Genomic DNA, 16,338 nt, shown 5'->3' with positions numbered 1-16,338 from the left:
ATCACAAAAGGTGTGTGTGTGTGTGTGTGTGTGTGTGTGTGTGTGTGTGTGTGTGTGTGTGTGTGTGTGTGTGTGTGTGTGTGTGTGTGTGTGTGTGTGTGTGTGTGTGTGTGTGTGTGTGTGTGTGTGTGTGTGTGTGTGTGTGTGTGTGTGTGTGTGTGTGTGTGTGTGTGTGTGTGTGTGTGTGTGTGTGTGTGTGTGTGTGTGTGTGTGTGTGGCAGCTATCTTAGCTTGTCTCTTTAATCAGCCTATAAAAGCACTGAGGCGTGGACATATAGCCTGGACCAACACACTATCGCTCCTTCACTCCCTCTGAGTCTCTCCTTCTCCCTCACACACATTAACTATCATGAACACACACCAACACACACGGAAACACTTTCCCCGTGTGTAGCTGCATCTCTCCCATCGCCCGGTGGCTATGAGGAGTATTGAGCTGCCTCCTCAGCTTTATCTGTCAGTGGTAAATACATCAGCTTTTCTTTATCTGTTTTTCTCTTTATACTTGAAACTGTATTGCGCCAAAAGTTATTATAGTCATGCATCACAAAAAGTGAGTGTGACTCTTTGAAAAGTGGTAGCAAATGTTGACTGCTGCTCTGTTAGTGACTTTAAAACCATCACACACTGAGAAATAATCTCAGCTTTCCACTGCAGTCACAACAACAGTAATTAGATTTACCGCGCTCCCTTTTTTTAATAGCAAACTTGGGAAATGATATTTTGACTTTATCACAATTTTGCACACAACAGTTTATGATTTCCTTCTCTCCATTTATTTCTCCTTTCCTCTCTATAACACTACTCTGTCTCTGTTTTCCACCCTAGATCAGTATATTCATGACGCATCTGTCCAACTATGGCAATGATCGGCTGGGTCTCTACACGTTTGTCCACCTGGCTTCCTTCATTCGATCCTGGACCAACCTGAAACTCCACACACTCCCACCGCTGCAGCTTGCACACAAGTACTTCCAGCTTTTTCCGGATCAAAGGAATCCACTCTGGCAGGTGTGCTTGCTTGAATATTTGAACACATGTACTGGCTTGTGTGTTTCTGCACTTGCCTGTACATTTTTTGTATGCACAATTCAGTGTTATTATGTGGATTCAATGATGTTCAGGAATAACACAGGTTGTAAAAGCTGTTTGATGTGGAAAGTGAGTCCTGTTTTCTTTTGTAAAAAGAAAAGAAAAAATGCTATATTATTTCGTTTTATCTTTCCATAGAATATATCATGAACATATCATCATACACAATTGCAAAGTGTATATTGATATATTGCCCAAATGTCATAGTCACATTTATGATGGTTTATTGAGAATTCATTCTACACCGTGCTAACTTTGTCTCACACGCCTGAAAAAGAAAGAATTCAAGATTAAATTGCTTTTTGTAAGTAAGTGAAACAATAATATAAATCAGTCATTCTATGTAGTAAATACTGTATATTACATGTCACTTGTTAGATGCTTTTATCAAAAGCGACTTACATACATTCAGTACTGTGGACAATCCCCACAGGAGCAATTTGGGGTGAAGTGTCTTGCCCAGGGACACAACGACATGCTGACTGCAGTGGGACTCAAACTTGCTATCCCCTGATTTGAAGTCCAGCACACTAACCACTGAGCCACAGCTTCCCGTATATTAATAATAATTGCCATGTTTATACTTGATCTCTATATGCAGCCTACACTATGAGTCTAACCTCTATTCCTTTGTCTTTGCATCTTAAGAACCCTTGTGATGACAAACGACATAAAGACATCTGGTCTAAAGAGAAAACCTGTGACAGGTTACCCAAGTTCATGGTCATAGGGCCACAGAAAACAGGTGAGCTACACACAACAGAGACACCGCTTCTGTGTGCCCAGGTGTCGAGATCATCAACATCAGAGCCTGTTCATCTAATCCCCACAGCTCCCTTGGCCCTGCCAAAGGGAGACAAAGGAGGAGGCTCTTACCTCCTTTCTTCCACCCACTATCTACTTTAGATGCACAGAGATACAGTGCTGAGCCACAAACCTCTCCTTGTATGGCTTTCTTTCTTTGAAAGAGACACAAAAAGGAGATCTCTAATCTATTTACGCTACTTGGATCCAGAGCAGCCTTCATGTTATCTCATGAATTCTAATTGCCGGTGTTTGATGTGGGAGGTGAGGAGGTCCTACAATGCTGCTAATTACCAGATGATGGTTTACTAAATGGGAGGAGGGGTCACGACAGCAACGTCAGCACTCTTACAACAACTACGGTTAGTTCTCGTTTTATTGCGGTGTGTGCCTCACAATGAAAGAGATATTGGAGCAAGTAGGAAACAGGGTGAGGGGGATGTAATACAATGCATAGGAGTAGTGTTAGGGGGACAGGGTGAAAAGAGGACTGCTGAGGGTGAGACAGAGGGCACGACCAGAGCCCCAGTGCTTATTGGTGTCAAACGCTTTTGAAAGATTTGATGGGGAGGCCTGTGATCATCATCACACACACACACACACACACACACACACACACACACACACACACACACACACACAGCATTATCAGCAAGATATCAATCGCCGAGGAAAGAAATCATCCAATATGGATCAGTGGATGACAGCTCTCACACATACTGACGCACACACACAGACTTCTCTCTACTGAGTTGAATTAACGAGCCAGTTATGAATTATGCCCTTTCTTCCAGGAACGACAGCACTTTATCTCTTCCTACTCATGCATCCCTCCATCTCCAGTAACTTTCCCAGTCCAAAGACTTATGAGGAGGTCCAGTTCTTCAACACCAATAACTACCACAAAGGAATTGACTGGTGAGAGCGCAGACACACACACCTATCTTTCATGCACTCTGTTCCTTTTAATTGGTGAAACCTAAGGTGAACAGGGACATTTTCGACATCCACTTTTCATTTTTGCAAGGTTGTTGTATAGACTTGAATGTGTCTTGCAGATTTCAATGATACATTAAGCAGATCTAAACAGTTCAAAAACATCTTCACAGTGATATTTTAAGCCTGCAGACATATGGCTGCCTAAATTGACCCATAAATGTGTTACTTAGCTGACAGAGACACAGCTGGTGCAATCTCCAAAGTCATCCAGAAAAGCTTTAACTCTTAAATTGTGTCATTAAACACATTGAAAATATGTTATCAATTCAATTTTAGGCTTGTTGTCTATGCACAGTTTAAGGCCATTCTTCTGTGACTGTATCTGACTTTAAAAAGGACGTGTAATGCTGTCTTCTGTATGAGCTGTGTATCACAAGTGTGTTTATGTAGCATTTCCTTTCAATGTTCTGTTTGTCTTTTGCCTCAGGTACATGGAGTTTTTCCCCGTGCCCTCTAATGTTAGCACTGACTTCCTGTTTGAGAAGAGTGCTAACTACTTCCCCTCAGAGGAGTCCCCCCGGCGAGCCGCTGCCCTGCTGCCCAAGGCCAAGATCATCACCCTGCTTATCAACCCCTCCGACAGGGCCTACAGCTGGTATCAGGTATGTACAGAAACACACACAATGTATTTGATATTTGATTGATAAATGTTGATTTTTTTTACTCTCATAAGCTCCCTGCTTCATTATATGACCTGCTTTATCTCTGTATTGATTTTAATTAAGTTTGGAGTTGAAGCTGTGAGTCTGGAGTTAATGAACATGATTTGTATTAAACGTCTCAGTGCGAAACATTTCACAGGAACCTGAAATCTCTTGCTTAAGTCCTTTTGATTAATAAGACATGCATTTCAACAGCATACCTGCTCAAATGTTATGTCATTAACAACAAAGATGGTGTCTTCTTCCAGGTTTAAAATATGCTAGTTTAAGAGGAGGAATGAGATCAATTGTACAATAAGAGGGCATTTTTTTAAGCATATTTGGCTGAATCTGCTTACGTTCCTAGCATCAAAGAGCTCATGAGGACCATGCAGCCCTGCACTTCACCTTCTATGATGTCATTAGTGCAAGACAGGGAGCCCCGGCCGAGCTCCGCTCCCTGCAGAACCGCTGTCTCCTCCCCGGTCTGTACTCCTCTCACCTAGACAGGTGGCTCACTTACTACCCTGCTAACCAGGTATGCACAGGCACAGGCACACATGCACTTTTTGTTATTCTAAATGTGTATGTTAAAGATGGTTATTATATTTGGAAGAAAGTGAATGAAAGGGATCTTTTTTTTCCTTCTATATAGTGTATTGATTATTACAAATGTAACTGAAGGAATGGCTAACAATATTATTAGATTTCAATGAATTTAGATGGGTGTTACACAATGTTACACTTACTACTGCTTTACCTGTAGGAATTGTAGATGTTGTTACACAAATAAGCTGCCACCATGCCATTACCTTTGTTCAGTACCAAAGTTAGTTGTTACTACCTTACTAGCTTGTAAATAGTACCCATTGTTATAGTATGAATGTATCTGTGTTTAGGTCATGATCATAGATGGCCATCAGCTGAGAACTGACCCTGCAGCAGTGATGGATGAAGTCCAGAAGTTCCTGGGAGTCACTCCTCACTTCAACTACTCCCAGGCTCTTACGTAAGTCTCTATTCCTTTCTCTCACCAGCCTGTTCCACCTCAGGGCTCCTGGGGTAGGCGCACCTTTAACCTGGAATGCATCATAGGAATGATTAGATATTAAAGTTCTAACAATCCAAACCCACATTTGTGTGAATCCTGCCATCTACTGGTGAACAGTGGGGACTTAAACTGAGACACCTCTTCTTTGCCAGTTTTTGGTGCCAGGTGGTGTTTGAAAACCACAACAGACAGTGGGTGTTTCTCAATGTTGAGGACGCTTGCTTGGTAGCACATGTCTTCCGAGTCACTTGCTCAATCTTTATTTATTTATATAGCACATTTAAAACAACCTTCAGTTGACCAAAGTGCTGTACAGGCAATAACTACAATATTAAATAACACAATGGGAGTACAATAATAAAAGAATCAAATAAATAAGAATCCTTCCTAGCCTCAGAAAACAAAGAATTGTGGAAGAGGCTAACAGGGGGAACACTGCTAAATGGGCTTGCTTTGGGAAACTTTATGGTCTCCACTGCACATGCCCTCGTTCTCTCCTTACTTGTCCAGCCAAACCCACGCCCCTGGAACTTTGTATATTCCCAGCAATCCTGTAGTATTCTGTTTGTGATATTTTCCTCTCCACTTCCTTGTAGCCTGACCCAGTATGACAGAGCAAGTTTCTCTCTTCTGATCTCCAGAGGTGTCTCCAGAGGTGTCTCTCTCGGAGTCAGCTTGACTCGGTTTGCATTTAGAAAGAATGCACAAATGTGTTTAATCGTTAATGTCAGATATGTACTAAGTAAATAAATGTGTTCCTGCTCAAGATTAGATTCAACTTTATTGTTATTGCACATATTACAGGTACTGAGACAACGAAATGCAGTTTAGCTTCCAACCAGGAGTGAAAAAAGCAATAAAGTGAAAAGTAATGTACACAATCTACAGAATAAAATATAGAATTAATTGAATGATGAATAAACAGTGAGGGGTATGAATACACTAGATATACAAAGTAGCCTATATGAGCAGTATGAACAGTATTAACAGTGTGTATGAATATGCTAAGATATATAAAGTTAAGTATGAAAACGGTAAGCAGTGCAAGTATAGTATAAAATATATAGATATTCATTTATGAATGATGATAAACATTGTGGAACAATGATGAAAATTGTGAATGGAAGTGGCGACGTGAAACTGACACAAAACAACAACACACTTTTGCGGAGCCAGTTTCATAAGCAGCACGGGGTAAAAACCACCAATGAGCGCTCAGCTCGAGATACCAGCGAGTCGTTTCCCATCAAGCATTTCGCTTCCGCAGCTCGTGGAGAGAAACTGCTCCGCCTCGCTCTCAAGGCTGCGGGCGTCTTTGTCCCACGAGATTTCAACGTCTCATGCAGTCGAGCCTCCAGAGCATGTCGGACAAAATGACTAACCATCATGCAACGCACTAGCAAGACGGTGGTCGCAATTGCGCAGGTCTGCGTCGGTCTCGCTCATCTCAAACAAGCCTAGTGGCTCTGGAGCAGCTTTACTCGACATTGAGAAACGGCCAGGGTATCTGTTTATTGCACACCCTTGCTTGGATACAATCATTACCAACGTAAGAACATATGCCCTTATCAGCCAGGTGCTAAAAACCGAATGCAACTATTTAGTATGTTAATTTCTTCGTCATCTATCCGTCATTATACATGTGTGTTTACACTGCTCCGTTTTCCATTGACTTCCGGTAAAAGTTCCTTCAAAAATAAGAGTCCCGATCTTATTACTATCAAAATGAAAGTGCAAAACAAAAATGTTACCATAAGAAAAATATTGGCATACAAATATAATCACTTCTCTAAAAGGTAACTCATTTTAAATATAGTTAGACATATTAAAGGTAATTTACAATAATACAAATAATAATATTAATATTAGTAATAAGCTTTATATTTGTATAGCACCTTTTATACAAGAATTGTAGCCAAACTCGCTTCACAGCAGTTCAATAGACAAATTAGTATAACATGACAGGATAAAAGCAATGTAGAGGAGCAGCTACATTTCAACACATATATCCACTAAGATGAATACATGAAGACTTGTGACTCGGACTTGACTTGGACTCTTCTTGGGTGACTCAGACATGGACTCGGACTCGATCACAGGTAATGATGACTCGGACACTCCTTGGGTGACTCGGACTTGGACTCGGACTCGATCACAGGTAATGATGACTCGGACACTCCTTGGGTGACTCGGACTTGGACTCCGACTCGACTCCGACTCTCCGCACACGCTCGCCTCGGGGAGGCATGAACTGCATGTTTCTAAATCCACCACCGAGAATAAACAGAAGGGCAACCAGGCAACCATGGCAACCATGCTCGGGGGTCTTCTTCGCTGCTTTTGGTGTATTTTGTGGCGGAAGTACAGCGCCACTTACTGGCCTGGCATATGTACTACAGCATCTCCAGCGGGTCGAGCGGTCTTGTGTGGACGGACACGTTTATTGAGCCGATACCGTGTGGATGGAAGACTTTTTTGATATCGAATTCGGTTCGTTCTCCGTTTCGTCTCCATGTAGATGCAGCCTAAATGTGGCAGGTATTTTTGTGAAAGGCTTAACCTGAGGAATGACTTGATAAGCTTTAATTACTCAAATTGGTGGTGATCAATGTTCAACACTTAATCTCCTGCCACTCATATTTCAGGCATACTTTCTAATCTATTCAAAATAATAACTGATTACATTGCTTGTACAAATCTGGAGTTCATAAATAATAATTGTATTACATATTGAAAACATGAATATGTTTTAGCAATAAAGTTGTATACCTATTCTTTTGTCAGCGTCAGCATCCTATGCTGCTGGCCCGGGATCAGATCCCAACAGAGCGTTGAATGTCTCACTTACAGTGCCTGTCTGTCTGTGTCACAGCTGTCTGAATAAAAACAAGGATGGAAATGTTGGCGCACTGCTCAATGCCAATCAGAAAGAATTAAAGCAGCAAAGAACTAATGCGAGTAACCAAGATTAATAAGTAATGCAACTACGTCTACAGTTTAAACATATCTTTGCAGTCTTTCAGATAAAAAAGGCAAATACATTCTCACGTAGCTGTAGTCACAAAAGATCAACTGCATTGACCATTGATCACCTGAGGCACATTCCCAATAGTTGTTAATAGCATCATGTGTATATTCTGAAACACAGATATAATAACATCCTGAGACCTGGAAGAGGAAATATATTTTTGAAAATAAGCAATCATTAGTGTTTTTTGTATGTTTCATAATATGTCCCTTGTAGATGAAAATAAAAGTGTATTTTATTTTTACAATAAATAAATAATTATCTTTCTTTTCAAATTCTTTCTTCTTTGATCAATATTAGAAAGAAAAAATCGATCTCCTGGCAGCTCAATCTCTGACTCTCCCTGAGTATTTTCTTCCTCACTTAGTGCTTTGTTTACTTAAGTATATTTCTATTCAAATATAGCAAAAGCCAAATCACATGTGTATTTAATCATTAGAAAGCTTTTCACATTACACCAGGACTCAAAAAGGCTGCATGCATGGTGTTTGAAACAAAGGTGTCAGTGTCATGTCCCCCTCAGAGAACAACATGTAGACCAATGTATTCAGGCTTTAATATGTGTAATATATTGGAAGTGATAACTCGAGCGGAGGTAAGCATATTTTAGCTTTGGCCCCCTGATGCTCTGTTTCAACTCATTCTCCAATAGAGAATATGACCTTCAAGTTTGGGAGGAGTGGTAAACAGTGTATTTACCTCAAGAACCTCTCATCAGAAGGCCCACAAACCCTCCAATCTCCAGACAGGGACATCTCAAATGTGTAGCTCAAATTGGGACAGAGAGTCCCTCTGTTCTGAATCCCAAGCTCACATGCATGCATATCAATTGTAAAGAGATGCATTTTGACAGAATAAGTGTGTGTGTGTGTGTGTGTGTGTGTGTGTGTGTGTGTGTGTGTGTGTGTGTGTGTGTGTGTGTGTGTGTGTGTGTGTGTGTGTGTGTGTGTGTGTGTGTGTGTGTGTGTGTGTGTGTGTGTGTGTGTGTGTGTGTGTGTGTGTGTGTGTGTGTGTGTGTGTGTGTGTGTGTGTGTGTGTGTGTGTGTGTGTGTGTGTGTGTGTGTGTGCGTGTGTGTGTGTGCGTGCGTGCGTGTGCGTGCGTGTGGAGACGCAGTAACACAAAAGCCTAATCTTTCTTTTCTCATTCTTGTGACATGGCAGCGCTCTGACAGCTCCTCAACACTGCAGCCTATTTATTTAATCCCCCTCTCCTTTCCTCCTCCTGTTCTGTCAGAGGGAAACTGAAGGAAAAGCACTTAAGTCTTGTTTCCCTTTTATTCACCTACTGATGCATGCAGATAAAGACAAATATTTGCATTTTTCAGTCACAACCACATTAGCCCTCATACTCTCACTGCCAGATAGCAGTTAACAATGCGGTATGTTTACCTCTTTAGAAATGATTTGTACTATACTGCAAAAGCAAGGTGTATGGATGTATACATGCATGCACAATTACTAAGAAATCAACATTATGCATACAGTAGATTAAGATGGATAAAAAAAATCTGTACACATGCAGATATACCCACAAGAGCTGTACACATGAAAACACAACTTAAATACTTATATTCTGTATATGAACATACAGAAAATACATACAGTATTTGAAATAGATGCATATGTATTCATGCATATACATGGGACATCAAGCACATGTTTTTACCAGAATACTTTGCCGTGAAAGTCACCTACCATTTCGTCTCCAGGTGACAGGTTGTCACATGACATGCTGCTGGGAGCCTTCACACTCTGCTAATAGGAGAGGCAATTTGGCTTCACAAGGGATGGTCATAGAGCCAAGAGGAAAATATTATACATCGATCAAATGTATTAATATCTTCCTGCCTAACATTTATATACATTTCAGTAATGAAAGAAGGAACCATCTAAGCAGGGACACATACCTCAGTGATTTTATGTTATCTGTTATCTCAATGCTATTATCTCTCTTTGGGAGCCATATGTTTGAATTTCTGCTCTTCAAGAATGTAAAGTTGTGATGTCTTTATCTTTATCTGGTTATTTAAAGAAAGAATAGAACATATAGAACAACATACTGTATATATTATAGTTAGAATGTTTAAAATGGAGTACATAAGCATTACATTGAAAGCAATACATCAAAACTAATTAAGATGATATGTATACAAACGAAAACAAAAAGTAAAACACAAATGATAAAAGGAGTGTCTCTGCTGCCCCGATGCTATATATACATAATACAGTAATAACCAGTGTATTACTGCATTAACTAACCAACAAATTATACTTAATTTGATTATTAAGTATAATTGATTATTGTGAGTCTGCATTGAGAGGGAGAGTGCGATGGAGAATAGTTTATATCTAGAAAGAGGCTGCGCTATGAAGAGAAGCGACATGGAGATGGAGGCTGATAGAGACAGAGATGAAACGAGACAGTGTGGCAGTTAGAGAGACACCGATAGCAGGAGAGTAAGAGACAGTGTTGAATGCTTAGTGGCATTTATGTCTAGTCCAAGGTGAGCTTACTTTCTTAAAAGAAGAGACACTACTCCATATCCGGACTGAACTGACTTCTCTTTTACATTTGTATTAAGAATGATCTTCTTTCTCTCCTTTTCTCTTCTCTCAGATTTGACCCTCAGAAGGGCTTTTGGTGCCAGCTCCTTGAGGGAGGAAAGACAAAGTGTTTGGGAAAGAGCAAAGGGAGAAAGTACCCTCCTATGGAGCCAGAGGTAAATGTTTACATTTTCATTTGAGAAGTTTGCTGCACAGTGTGGCAAACAGGTATATGCATTGAATGAAAAGTAAGAAAAAGAGTCTAATAAAACTGAAAAAGCAGCAGCCTGACTGACAGTGATACACAGTCCCCTTCATTGCTGTGGCAACATTTCCCACCGGGCTCGGCGTTGGGGTGGAAACTGTCAGCCAATCAGATCTAGGCAGAAAGTTACAACCTAATTATGAGGACTCAATAGTGACACAACACCCGTGAGATGGGGGGGGGGGATTAGGATAGAAAGAGAAAGGTAGAAGGAGAAAATCCAATCCATAAATCTTTGTGCTGGCCTCTGATTCCACAGAGGAGAGACCAGACCTGCCCGACAATGAATCACACATTTGCTCTCACATGAAGACTACACATAGATGCAATTTGTCTTCCCTCATGTGCTCACACATGGCTCATGGTTGCGCCTTAGTGTCACCTGTAATTAAACTGTATTTGAGTTTCCACCAGGGGGAAATAGGAAAGGACAGATGAGGAGGAAATCAAAATAAAGAGAACACCAGGGAAAAGAGGCAAGAGAGAGGAAGTTAACTGATTTACAGAGGAGGGGGGAGATAATGGATCTCATACATCCTTCATGTATATTTCTCCCTCTTTCTCTAACCTCTCTTTCCCTAGCCCTACCAGTCGGCACTTAGTGGTCCTAAAGTCCTATTGGGGAGAAATAAACAAATCTAAAGATGGTGGCACCTCATTAATCTCTCTCAATTTCTTGCTTGCCCCCTAATTAAATTGATCCTCTATATATCCCTCTTTCCAACCCTTTTTTTCTATTCTTACTTTTTTTCCTCCTTGCTAATGACTCTCCCAATTTCTTGTCTATTTCCACATGTCTTACTCTACCTTCTGTCTTCCTCATTTACCACTAATCGTATCTTGACATTTTTTTCTCTCACTCCATTTCTCTTATTCACCATCAATGTCTGCTCATCTTCTTATGTATTTTGTTCTCTGTGGCCTTACTCTACTCTCTTCAGGCACACGCATATCTCTCCCGGTACTACAGGGAACACAACGTGGAGCTGTCAAAGCTGCTGCATCGCCTCGGACAGCCCCTTCCCTCCTGGCTAAGAGAAGAGTTGCAGAAGGTCAGCAGCCACAACATTTGCGACATTTATCTAATGAAGTTATCATTTTTAAATGGTCTTACGTCAGCAAATACTTTTTTTTAAAAAAGCTCTTAAAGCCAAGAAAATGTGGTTTTACATTTGTTTGTGACTAATTAGCCAACAATCAGTGTTACAGTTACAAATAAAATATACAACTTTTCTTTAAGCATGTTAATCTCAAACACTCATCAGGACTTTGCAAGTGTGTTTTAATCAGATATTTCAGGCTGGTGTGTAGTGTAGGCCAATGAGCAAAACACAGCATCATTATGTTGTATAAGAAGAACTTATTCTTGGCAGAAAATAAGTAATAAAGTAATTATATAAGCTACTGCCGTAAATATCCAGTAAAAGGTATTTGTAACTGTTGAAAAAAAGTCTTAATTCACACATAATTAGTTGCAAATTTGATTTACTCAAGATAGTCAACAACAAAAGCGATAAGCCATGGACGAACTACAACATCTATAGGAAGTCTGACACTTAGATCTAAGCCTAATCTATCTTTTAGACAGTGCTAGAAACAAAATAATAATAATAATAATACATTGTATTCATCTAGCGCTTTATCAAGTGCTCAAAGACGCTTGAGGATTCAACCCCATCACAGTCATTGATTTGGATTTAATTGGTACGATGAAATATATGTCATTGCCCTTAGTTAGACACAGCAACAGCAAAATATGTAGGACATGATGGGAGGATTCAAAATACAAAGAAAATACAAATATCACTAACATGTAAGCAAAGCAAGACATATTTTTGAGTACGGTAATTACTTCATAATCCAGTCAGGTTATTCTAAGCATGTGGCTGTGAAGCTTCCTGGTGTAATTGCTGCTGCCGACAGTCGTCTCACCTTGATCTCTGCAGAGCCCTCTTTCTACTGCAGTGCTCAACAATGTTTTCTTTGTCTGCGGATTTGTTTGTGCAACTGTTTGTCACTGTTTATGAATCAGAGGGAGCCACATGACAAGGCTGCTTAGGTTTTCCAGCCAATTCACAGCAATCAGAGCCTGTTTTCTTTCCCTTTTTCATGGTTGGCATTTGAATCAATAGGCGAAGGAATTGTATTAAATTACTTTTTCTTATCTTTGTCCTTTTTCTCTGTTTTTTATTCTCCACCCCCTCCATCTTTTTACCTATTTCTGAAGGTTAGATAACCTTGGCATCCATTAACCAGGGTTAAAGGTCAAGAGGTCCAAGACCAGGAAGTGACCAGGAGCACCTGACCTTCAGATGCACTGTCTGTGGCCTTTTAGTGAACCCTGAGGTGATGGCAAGGACAAGATGCCTTGTTCCACCTCGGAGCTAGGACACTGCTGGAAGGAGCCGAAGGCATGAAAGCGCAAACAAATGTTGGCGCTCTGAAACTGAACTCTTGAAAGAATGGATGGAGGAATCAGAGTTTCAGAAGACTCTGACGGCTCTAAAGAAAGCGGGACTAAAAGGAAGAGCCACATTAGGAAGATGAAGAGCAATCTTTGAAGGTCACACGCTGTTCAGAACTTTTGTGAACTCTCGTGCAGACCTGCAGTGACTTTGATGGTTATCACTTTTTATTTTATTTTCACCTTTAATTTATGATGCCAGGACAGCGCGGGTCAGCTGTGCGTGGTTCCCATAGAGATGACTTTGCACTATGTTCCGTTCCATGTATTTTCAAGACAAAAGAAACGCAGCCTTTGTGGTTTTGTTTAAATATTTTTTATAGTGTTGTTTTGTCACAATAAGAGTGTATAAGCAGGGAGGATAAGTGCATAGACTCAGGGTGGGTGACTGGCTGTTACTTTCCATGACAGGTTCTTATCAATTTGTAAAAAGTTGTTTTAAGTGAAGCTAGTTTCTGGTAGATCTGGTAGCCTTGTTCACCCTTAGAGATGTCACTTGAGGCTTTCACTGGAAAGTGTGGACTAGAAATTAGTCATTGAAGCAAGATGCATTGCCCACTCATTATTTTCCTTTGACAAGCCATGCAGAAGAACGCTGTGTCCATTTAGCAGAGCATGAGCACTGATGACTTCAGCGCTGAAGACTGAGGGGACATGAGTTTGTGGGAAGTAAACTGAGCAAAATGAGCCTAATGGATATGACACTTAATTCCAAGACTCTTTAAGTAGCTACTGTAACAGCAGGCAGTCTTTGTTTTATAAGTGTCTCATTTAAGTTTCAACCTTCTTTTTCTTTCCTTTTAAAAAACCAGTGGCCTACGTTGTTGAGCTTCAATCTGAATGCAAAAAACCTCTAAATGTCAAACACACAAACCAAAATTAAAGAAATCAATATTACTGAGTGCATAATATGTGTCTTTTGTGACCAAGTACACAACACGGATAACCCATATTGTACAGGGACACACCATCATACTAACATTCATTCACAAATGATGTGGCATAAATGGTTGACAGGAGCCTCTTTGACCTTTTAAGGTAAGCGAAAATGGCATGGATGACAGTTTGCTGTTTGACAAATTGTTCCTGTCTTTGGTTTTAACACAGTAACCATTAATGTTTTAAACAATATAACACATAACACACCTGGTTTTTCTTCTCAGACATACTTGAAATGTGAACCCATACTTCAATGGACAACATGGTAATCACATATCAGAGGGTGTGGTATGCTGCAGCAAGGGTTGTAAGGAGAGATTGTATTTGTTGAGCAATGTTTTGTTAAAGTCTCTGATCATAAAATGAAGAACATTTGCAATAAACCCTGAATGTGACAGAGAAGATTTTACATTACCAAAGCGGCAGCTAAAGTTTAGCCATGTAGTCACGAAAGGAAAAAATGTAAGACTGTACTCTGGGAGAAATCAATTGAAACATCCATGGCAGAAGTAAAGGACAACACACAGCATGTGAATGTCAGATAGTGAACATATGGTCTATATTTGAAAAGATCCAAGGCACTTTCAACACACTTTAAACTCAAAGAACCCTTTTTGCCAGATATGGATGAAAATTGAAGTATACAATAAAGCTTCCCATAAATCACTAACCGTATCTACAGTAGCTGCATCCTTGCAGGAGTCCATTGTGTTTGTAAGGAGATATAACTGACTCTGTTAGAGGGCTGAAATAATCCAGTTATGGCTCATCGACAGCAGGGTTCGACCTTTAGAGTTCAAAGCGGTGAGTAATACCAGTAAGCACTCTGTTTTTACATATTAAGTCTGTGGTCTGCAGATACGGTAAAATTGAAAGAAATTGTACTTTATAGGATATCAGCAAACAGTCATAATGTTTTAGGGATATGAAATAGGAAATGTTTTTACAGTCACTGTAAAGCAGAAGTTGCAGCCTGGTAAAATGCCATATGAAGATGTAGGTTGTTGCAGCAATATCTTTTTCTTTAAGTATTTAGATCTGTTGTTCCAAAAGGCTTTTTTTAAGATTATAGTTTAAATAATTCAAGTTTAAATACAATGATAAAATAAGTACATTACTCGTGTTGTACATAGAGATATAAAAAAAGTAACCCAAATCCCAAAACTGTAAAAAAAATTCCAGCCATCTTCAAACACATCTGGTTAAGGATGATTTTTCTAGCAGCCAATTGTAATCCGCACGAGATCACTCTTTTTCATGTTTTAGCAGTTTTCTCAGATCTTTCCCAACTGGTTTTCCCAAGTGTTGCCAGATTTTAAGGAATGGAAACTAATATGAGCAGAAATAAATGATCCGTGAATAATGAGACCTTCTGTTCTGCACCACCTCTGGTGACATCTAAGCTCATTAGTGCAGAGAGCTAGAGGTTCAGTGGGAATAGCAAAAAGGGCAATGCTCCCTGGTTCCTCTATTCATCAGGTTTTTTGATTGTATATTCACAATGTTTATTCAGTACCTTGAACAATTTCAATATAACTGCAGCGTCGATGTTGGAAATGTAATCAGCAGACATAAACCATTTTTTGACAAAGATAATCAACATAAAAAACCAGCACAAGAAAGCAAAAATAATTAAATTGAATAATTGTCATAATAACCACTATGAAATTCAATAGAATCTTCAATTCAACTACCATAAAATGTATTTAGTTAATGTGTATATTATGTTAATTGTTTATCAATTGTTTTTTTAATTATTTATTTTACGCTATATGATATTCACACTTTTTTTTGGTGGATGGGGAATAACAAAACGTTTTGATGTTAGATGTTCCATAATAATAACCTTAGAAAATGAGTTCCAATGTGTTGTAATGTGTGATAGTGACCACAGGAGGGTGCTCTTACAAATTAAGGACTACTGTGCTTTGGCTGAGAGAAGTTCTGTCAGTTTAGGCAAAACATTTAGCAGATGTGAAACAAGATCAGAAAAATGTATATATATATGTATATATATTTATCCCCTCCACATTACACCTGCAGAACATTGTGCCTTCTGAGCTTTTTCGTTAAATTAAGAAGTTTCCTCCTTCCTAATATGTTTGCAAAATAGCGTGGAATAGTTGAGCAGAGTGAAACCATCACACCTGGTTGACTCATTATTTTGATAACGCGTTTCGTAACTTCACTATGCTTCATCCCAAATATATAAGGAGGAAAAGGGGAATGGTACTACACTGATATAAAGTCCTTAATGCATTTCGAGCTTGTCTAAAAGTAGAGCCAAAACATCGGATCAACCCCAAATATGAGAGTAATGACAACAACATTATTTGTATGATGCCTTTCAAAATCGTTTGAATCATTGTGGGCTCAAGTTATGTATTTTGGTTTCGAAAATGCTATAGATGATACAGTGTTAATGTCCAGGGGACAATGTTCTATGTGGGGATAGAATCATTGTATCTTGCTGTAAAAGTAAATTCAATTGCAATTGCAAAGGCCATCCAT

General features: G+C 39.6%; 1 protein-coding gene across 1 annotated transcript; it reads left to right on the top strand.

Annotated features, from left to right (window-relative positions):
- The first annotated feature begins 834 nt into the window (after positions 1–834).
- Positions 835–13,785, top strand: LOC117442396 (bifunctional heparan sulfate N-deacetylase/N-sulfotransferase 4-like). The gene is made up of 9 exons (XM_034078400.2): positions 835–1,011; positions 1,741–1,837; positions 2,691–2,814; positions 3,323–3,497; positions 3,904–4,074; positions 4,436–4,545; positions 10,233–10,335; positions 11,366–11,476; positions 12,652–13,785. Exons 1-9 carry the CDS (start codon positions 841–843, stop codon positions 12,658–12,660), a joined length of 1,071 nt encoding a protein of 356 aa, XP_033934291.1. The 5' UTR covers positions 835–840; the 3' UTR covers positions 12,661–13,785.
- Positions 13,786–16,338: the final 2,553 nt, after the last annotated feature.

Source organism: Pseudochaenichthys georgianus, unplaced genomic scaffold (genome assembly GCF_902827115.2).
Source record: "Pseudochaenichthys georgianus unplaced genomic scaffold, fPseGeo1.2 scaffold_424_arrow_ctg1, whole genome shotgun sequence".
Lineage (NCBI taxonomy): Eukaryota > Metazoa > Chordata > Actinopteri > Perciformes > Channichthyidae > Pseudochaenichthys > Pseudochaenichthys georgianus.
This window is presented reverse-complemented; position numbering and strand designations above follow the sequence as displayed.

Bases quoted from the DNA above. Each gene is read 5' to 3' on its own strand.
- LOC117442396 (XM_034078400.2), top strand. From the start codon at position 841: ATGACGCATCTGTCCAACTATGGCAATGATCGGCTGGGTCTCTACACG. The intron at 1,012-1,740 runs GTGTGCTTGCTT...TTGCATCTTAAG, and splicing joins AAAGGAATCCACTCTGGCAG to AACCCTTGTGATGACAAACG. The intron at 4,075-4,435 runs GTATGCACAGGC...ATCTGTGTTTAG, and splicing joins CTTACTACCCTGCTAACCAG to GTCATGATCATAGATGGCCA.